General features: G+C 46.2%; 1 protein-coding gene across 1 annotated transcript; it reads right to left on the bottom strand.

Annotated features, from left to right (window-relative positions):
• Positions 1-1,080: 1,080 nt before the first annotated feature.
• On the bottom strand, positions 1,081-4,284 carry TSHZ3 (teashirt zinc finger homeobox 3). The gene has a single exon (XM_007946700.2). The coding sequence runs from the start codon at positions 4,189-4,191 to the stop codon at positions 1,081-1,083; it is 3,111 nt and encodes a 1,036-aa protein (XP_007944891.2). The 5' UTR covers positions 4,192-4,284.
• Between the last annotated feature and the right edge of the window lie 3,873 nt (positions 4,285-8,157).

The following is an 8,157-nucleotide window of genomic DNA, read 5'->3' as shown; positions in this document are numbered from 1 at the left end:
CTGAGTTGATTTTGAATGTTCTTTGATCTCTAATAAATACCTTTAAAAATCATGTGCAAAATAGTTATGATGCCTGCCATGGATGCATTTCCTGGACTCGTTTATTCAGCCCGCTCAAAACAAATGATATGATGCTAATAAATATGTATAATTTAAACAGGAACCTCTATCAATATAGATGTACTGTATAGCAAAACAAACATCATACTTTGCTTTCAGATAATGTTTCTGTATATTTTATAAATGCTATCTGTGGTATCTTCTGTATAATTTACAATGTTTGCTTGTTAAAAAAAAAATAACCATAGACCTTAAAAAAAAAAAAAAAAGAAAAAAAGAAAGAAAAGAAAAGAAAGGAAATATACACTATACATAGGCAGAGCTTATGCCCAGAGCATAGCAGGTACATAAAACACTGTTGCTATAAATGCAGGAAAAAAGGTCATTAAACCACAATCACATTTTTCATAAGAGAGTCTGAAATCTATACAATATATACATCTATGTTTCAATGTGAAAATAATATTCTTTTAAATTTCAAGGCGTGTTATACCCCTGCAGACCTGCATAAATGGAGGTTCATATTATTAATTATAACTAAGCTGGTAAGGAGTTTAAAAAACAGAGCTTCATACATTATTATTATTTCATTTTATTTTATAACCAAATTAATGCAAAAGTGCTTCAAAGTACTCAGAGGGCTAAAGATGAAAGGGCGAGAAATGCTAGCACACTCGAGTCACATGGAAAAAGTGTGCCCAATTTCATTATAAATGCTTAATTAAACTGTCTGTTAATGCATGCAGCTTGAAGCATCAGAGGGATGCTCACAACTAAATCCCATTTACACAAAGTTCCAAACACTTACCACTGCATTTTAACCTTCATATTTTACCAGTAACAACAGCTGATTATGCACCTCTATTAAAACACTGTACAGTTATACAAAACAGTCCAGCCCAGGATGGTTCTCTGCAGTTAAAATAAGAACATGTGCCAAGAACGAGACGGAGGGGCCTGAAGGTGCCTTCCACAGTTTCCCTCAAAGCAAGTTAGAGTCCTTTTAATCAAAAGCAAATGCTACTGCTTCTCCAGCTCGGACACGTACAGAAGGTGATCTTCCGGTGACTTCCCGTGGGTTTTGCTAAGGTGAAGTTTGACCGCATGCTTGCTCGCAAAGGTCCGATTACAAAGTTTGCACTGATAGGAAGTCCCCAGATCCTCCTCAGGGGAGGACGTCACCAATTTTTCTGATGGCGACTTGGTTTGTGCTATTTGATTGTTAATCTGTTCGGTGGACAGTTTGGACAAGTCTCGTAGGCGGAAGCCCAGGTGTGACTCGAGATGACTGATGTATGTGGAAGGAGTCCTAATTTGTGATGCACAGTCATTACAAAAGAACACAGGGTGACCAGTGTCCAAGTTTTTGAGGAACTTTGTTCCACCTGTCCTTCGAAGCTGGTATTTCACATTGGCCAGCCAGTGGCTGATGGTGGTCATCGAGAGGCCTGTGAACCTCGAGATGTGCATCCGTTCCTGTGGGCTCAGGTCTGACATGATGTATTTCCCTTCAGAGGTCTGCCGCAGGCTGGCGGCAAACTGGGCCTGCAGGATCAGCAGGTGCTGGGGGTTCCAGTTTGACTGGCGGCCTTTTCTCTTCTGTGCGGGTGTCGACTCCTCAGCCTCCTCTAAAGTGGCCCCATCAATGTCAGACTTTTCAGAGATGCTGGAAGGAGTGGAGGATTTTGACGTGTGGCTCTCTGTCAAGTTCTTCAGCATATCAGATATATCTGACAAGGCATTCTCGCGTAGCGGCGAGTTTGACATGAATGATACCACAGCAGATGTCTTTGCTGTTGTCACCGTGGATGAGGAGGTTGCTGGGGATGTGGACGTGGGTGACAAAAGCACTGAACCCAAAGAGCAGCCTTTGTCACTCTTCCCTTTTGTCAAGTCTATGGGCTGGTCGTTGTTGACGTGGTAGAAATAGCGGTCCAGGTGGTCTACCTTCTTGGATTGGAGGGGCGGCGGAGTGGCCACGGCTGCCTTCTCAGCCAAGCTATTGCTCATCTTGAAAAGCATGCTCATGGGGTCAAGGGCAGGCAGGGAGGGCTTGGCAGCCTTGCCCAGGTGAATGTTCATAACTGACTGGAGGGCACTCAAAGGGTTAACAAAAGGCTGTTCAGGTGGGTGGTCAGTGATAATGGCTGTACTGCTACTCAGGCCACTGGTCATGGGCTTCACCAGCTCCTTGCCATTCTCCATTGGCTCTGCTGGTGGGCTCCCCTCCTTGCACCCATCCCGCTGGGGGCTGGGGCTGCTTTCCTGGCTTTTGAAGCCCCCATCACTGGCTGCCTCCATCTTGATGGGCTCACTGACTTCGCTGCTGCATGGGGAAGGCGTGGCTCGCTTGGGTGGAGAAAGCTTGCCCTCCGGCTCCTTCATCTTCTCCTCAACTTTGGCAACTTTCTCTGTGACTTTTTTCACCAGCTCCTCCATGGCGTGGAAGTTTGTCTTGGGCATGGGTGAGGTCTGGCTGCTGGGTGGAGAGACCAGCGTCTGGCTTTTTGTGGGAGACACAATCTCGCTGTTACCAAACATGGGTTTCAGGGGTGTGCTTTTCCCTGATGAGCCCAGAGACAACTTCATCATGTTGGGGAGTTGATAGGCGGCATGAATGCTGGGGTAGCCCCCCCAGCTGGGAGTGCCATTCTGGGCCTTGTTGATTGCTGATGTCACTGTGTTTTCTAGGGACTTCAGGATATCTAGTCCTCCCTTGGGACTCTCTTCTAAGTCATTTTCAGTCAAATAATGGTATTTGGAAGAGATGTCATACTTCTCCTCCTCTTCTCCAGGCTTCTCCTTTTCCTTAGGTTTTTCATCAATGACTACTTTCTCCTTGTCCACTTCCTTTTTGATCTCCACGTTCAGTTTTGGGGAGACGCTCGAAGGCGTATTGGAGGGGGATGTGAATGTGGTGGCTGCCAGGGGCACAGACTGTACCTTCTCATCAAGCAGGGTTGTGATGGTGGGCGTGACGGGCGTCTCCATGATGGGCTTCCCCTTCTTCATGGCCGAGTTTGTGACCTTGATGAAGTGGCCGGTCACCATCATGTGGGCTGTGAGTTCCTGCAATGTATCATGGGAGCTGCCACACTCCATGCACTTTAGGATCTGGGACTTCCGGGCCTCAAAGTGCCACGCATAGCTGGCCCCATTCTGGTGACCGTACCGGTTATTTGGTGTAATGTAAGGGTTGGAGTTCTTCTGCAGCGGATCGTTCGTGTCTGCTAGTGAGGCTTTGGGGGTTCCACCTGTGGAATCTGGGGAACTGGGGAGCTCCAGCTCTAGCAACGCTTTCTTCCGTGTGGCAGGGATGATTTTGGCAGCAACAGGGGTGACGGGTTCCTTCAGAGGCACTTTTTGGTAGTGTTTTGTTTTGATCATATGGACACTCAAGTCCTGGAGGGACTCAAAGGAGTGGCCGCAGTACATGCACTTTAATACCTTCTGGGCATCTTCCTTCCCTTCCATTTCCAGCAAGGAACGTTTGCGGGGCTTAGACCACCGCTTGGGGTTGTTGTTATCAGTCTCATGGTTGTCATCGCGGTAATGCCCCGTTTCATTCATGTGCACCGTCAACTCCACCAACGTGTCGTAGGCAGCACTGCAGTCCTTGCAGCGGAACTTGCTGGCCCCCGTGAAAATGGAGCCATAGAGCTTGCTGCTCTGCCGGTACAGCTGCACGGTGCTGAACAGGCTGGGCTCCGGCAGCATGCGGCTCTGGGACACGTGCTGCAGCGTCTTGGCCATGGCACTCTGGTGCCAGTCAAAGCTGCTGCTGCCGCAACTGCTACTGCTGCTGCTGCTGCTGCTGCTGCTGCCGTTGTTCTTCTCCGAGGAGGGCTGGTGCAGGTTGAGGTTGAGGTTGGACCAGTAGGAGTTGGAGAGGAAGTTGTTGTACACGGCTTTCATCTGCTCCAAGCTGTCCGACACGGTTGTATCTTCCAGTGGGACAGTGACCTCCTTAGTCTCCTCTTCATTCTTGATGGAACCACTCTCAAAGTCAGCCATTCGGTCACTGGCCTCACTGATGTGTGACTCGCTGTCCATTTCGTGGCTGGAAAACTCAGCCGCCGGGGAGTTCTGGTAACTGGGGCAGGACTTACTGAGTTCCTTCTCTGGACACATGTATTTCGCCGAGGGCTCTCCATCTGCCGTGTTCTCTTCCGGGTCTATGTCTTCATCTACTAGTGCAGCAGCCTTGAGCTCATCTGAAACATAGGCTGCCATGATAACAGGTGGGAGAGTGGGACAGCAGGACAGAAAGAAGAAACAGAGGGAGAAGGAGGAAAGGGAAAGAAAAAAATAAAAAGCATTAGTAAGTGTTGATCTAAAATATTTTCTCGGCTTTCAAGAAATGCAGCAACGAGACGGGCACATTTATTTGTAAAATTAAATAGTTAAAATGTGGTGTTTCTTTGGAGCAAAAAAAAAAAAAATCTGCTCTTCAAACATAATTTGCCACCTTATTCTTCTCAAGGGGCAACAGCTTGAAATTAAAACTAAATTTGAAATTAATGAAGCACATTCTGGAGGTGGCATTCATTTCTAAAGTAATAAATTACTTGTATCAACCTCAGAGACAGCAGTTCCTGTCTGTCAATTAATATGTCTTATGCTTCTCCTACCCCTAATGCATTTCTTAACAGACAGATTCACAATTTAAATTAAGCAAGCATTTTTTACTCATTATATTTTTGAGACTCAATCTTTAATAAATATAAAGTACAAAAACATCAATAAAATTTTTACAAAGTAAAAAGAAAGTACATCAATTACAATAAATTAAAAACAAGATTTTTTTTTCTTCCTTCCTTCTGGAAAAGCAGGCCTCATAAAAGCTTAGAGTAGGTTTTGGCCTAGGGATGGATGCTGTTTGTTGCAGCTGGGAGGGAAGACCCTGGCCCACTACTACACAGCCCTGGCCCCATTGCCCACGTGTATATTCAGCCAATCCCAGCCCCCACCCCCAGCTCCAAAACACACACACACACACACACACACACAGAGTACTCAAGCAGAATTATGTCCAAGCAACTTCAGGAAAATTGGTATGCGGTGCTCATTCCTGCTGTATAAATATATACAAGACCTTCCAGTGGACCTTACAAATGTCAAAGTGTTTGCTCTTTAGACTACTTTGTCAATATTTACTCAGCATAAGCTTCATGGGCATCCAACAGGGATCCTGTCTTTCTGGAAGCAATGTAACCGAGGATGTAAATCCAGCATGCACTTCCTGAGCAGGTGGAGGACAGGCCCAAGCAGCTGTGGGCTCTAGAAGGCACGCATCCAGAGATGCAAAATTGGGAGAATACTCATGCCAATGGGGGAAAAAAAAAGTGATTTTTGTTTTTCATTCTCTTGCATTTGGTGACTCAGGTTAGTCTTACTAAAGCTCACATGACATCACCATCTGGGTGGTCTTGTGAACAATAAGGCATGGCCAACCCTATGATGAGTAACAATTTTAGCTCAGAGGAGGAGGGAACAAACAGTGACTTCTGCTTGTCAGCTTCTAAATATCTGTTTGTTTCAAAAGACCAGTGGGTAGGTGCTTTAGGTAACTGGAATGGCAAACCAAAACCCAAACTTACTACCGCTGAGTCAGATCCAACTCAAAGCGACCCCTCATTGGGTTTCTGAGGCAGTATCACTACAGAAGTAGATTGCCCAACCTTCCTTCCGAGTGGCTGGTGGGTTTGAACTGCCAGCCTTCTGACAGTAATGCTTAACTCCCAGGTTGGTTTTTTAAAAAAAGGAGGGAGGGATAACAACAACAAAAACAAAAACAAAAAATCTTAGAAGATAAAGTTTTGTTTGTGAAATTTACTCCCATAACTTTAAAGATATGCTTCTCTTCATGCCCCAGATTAATTTCACACCAGGAAAAAACAGTGAAATGGCTCAAATAAATAAGACTCTCTTATAGCAAAAGAGATTGTTGTTCCTCTAGCTCTTCCTTCCAGATCAAGTGTGATTCTTTCAATTCCTAAGCCTCCCCTTTGAGCACCAAGATTTGTAAGCTGACACACAACAGTGATGTCCCAAAAGTGACATTATTTGAACTAGGATAAAGGAGTATCCCGGGTATATCCATTTGCATCAAGGTGGTGGTGGTGGTGCTAGTTACCATGGAGTCAAACTTCATAGGGTTTGCAAGGCTGTGACTGTTCAGAGACAGTACCACACCTGTGTACCAAGGCACCTCTGGATGGGTTTAAACTGCCAACCTTTCAGCAAGTGCAGCACTTAACCATTTCCATCACCCAGCGGAGAGGGAGCAGTACCTCAGGGGCACACTATGAAGCCAGAGTCTCATGCACAAGCCATACAAAGTCCTTTACCAATGGCCACAAGAAAGTGGCTTCTCTCACCCGTGCCTTGCTCATGACAGTGGAGGTTTGAAGTTCCAGGCTGAACCGTAAATTTGAAACCATGCACTTAGAGAAGACATTAAAATGGCAAATGAGCTCTTTTACCCGGGCCAGGGTCAACAGGAACAGGGAAATGCTGGCAGGCCAAAAGAGCCTCCTCTGAGTGCCACAATGTGGAATGTAAATGCACATGTTGGATAAAGAACTGGGGGAAAAAAATAAACAACTAAAGACACTCTCCTCTACCACCTCCTTCAACTTACAGCACACTTCTAGAAATGAAAACTATGAAATGATAGCCTATGAAACCGTATGGATCACAACAGGACTTTATCCACCATACCTACTCCTCACTTAACGACTATCTCATTCTCCGACATTTCGCATTTACGACAATAGTAAAAAATCTACTATCTGACTAATTTGCACATTAGCCTTTGTTTCCTCCCCACATCCAGCTCCCAGACCACAGAGCCACCCATGTCCGTCAGGCTCGCAGCTGAAGCAGCCAGCTCTCCAGAAGGCCTCTTGCCAGTCCCATCCCTACCGCCAGAGCCATTGTTGTGAAATATGAAAGTGGTGACTGAAGTAGACTTTGAAGGAGCCATTCTTAGAAGGGCCTGTGAGTGGCTGAAGCAGCCCAGGAGGCGGTGGGAGTGGGGGCGGTTGCTTCTTCTGCTCCCTTCTACTCGAGCACCCTAGAAGGACCAAGACCTGCCAGGAGAAGGGTACTGGGGGTAATTCGGGGCCCGAGGGCTGCAGCAGAAGCCCTTAGCACTCAGAATACACAGTGGCTACAACAAAGGAATCAAGCATAATGCCAATATCATGAAGATGGTGCAAGACCAGGCAATGTTTTACTCTGTTTTACATGGGTCTTCATGAGTTGGAGTTGAGTCGATAACAGTAACATCTGAAAATTTGGACTCAAAAACTCCAATGGGACTGGCAAGTCTGGAGGGAGGGCAGAAAGAAGTAGAATGATTTAATTGTGTTGCTTTTAGCACTGAAAGTTCTGTGATCCTCGGGCTCAGACAAACCAAGACTGCTGGTCTACCTAGTTGGGGTTCACAGCATGACTGAGTTCAGAGGATCAAGGGATCAGTCTGTAATGGTAGCTTGTGGGTAAAGGGTTAGATTGGGGGCAGTGAGTTTAACTAGATGTAGCCCATGTGTCTGCAGAAACGCACTGAGTGCCCACTTGTATAATGTTTCTATGAAAGGGACTTTATTTGAAGAACCAGTCAAAGAAAGGAGAAAGAAAACACAATGGCTTGTGTCCTTACAACTGACACTCTAGGAAAATCCCTGACCCCATGTAAGCAGGGATAGGTACCAAAGCCCCTCCTTCTCTCCTGGCGATGTCCCTCTGAATAGAAGTCTGCAGCATGAAACCCACAGCCTGGCTTCTCTGTTCCCCCAACTGAATGAAGTCCAGAGAGGCAGGAATCCAGAAATAGCCCCACTCCCAGCCACTTCAAAAGGACACCAGGTAGCCAGAAGAAGCAGGGGGCCAATGGTGGACCTGAAAGAGCCCACTAGGACACAACCAAAAAACCAGACTCCATCGAGTTGATTCCAACTACAGCAACTCCAGGAGTGTTGGAGTAGAACTCCTCTATAGTTTTCAATGGCTTGCATTTTGAAAGTAGGTCACCAGGCCTTTCTTCCAAGGCACCTGCAGGTGGACTCAAACCTCCCATCTCTCGGTTAGCAG

Source organism: Orycteropus afer, unplaced genomic scaffold, assembly GCF_000298275.1.
Source record: "Orycteropus afer afer isolate SDZICR_OR568_19922 unplaced genomic scaffold, OryAfe1.0 scaffold00009, whole genome shotgun sequence".
NCBI classification, from domain to species: domain Eukaryota; kingdom Metazoa; phylum Chordata; class Mammalia; order Tubulidentata; family Orycteropodidae; genus Orycteropus; species Orycteropus afer.
Note: the sequence above shows the minus strand (reverse complement) of the source record. Positions and strands in the feature narration are given on the sequence as shown.

Coding starts and splice junctions, on each gene's coding strand:
- TSHZ3 (XM_007946700.2), bottom strand. CDS start 4,191: ATGTGTCCAGAGAAGGAACTCAGTAAGTCCTGCCCCAGTTACCAGAAC.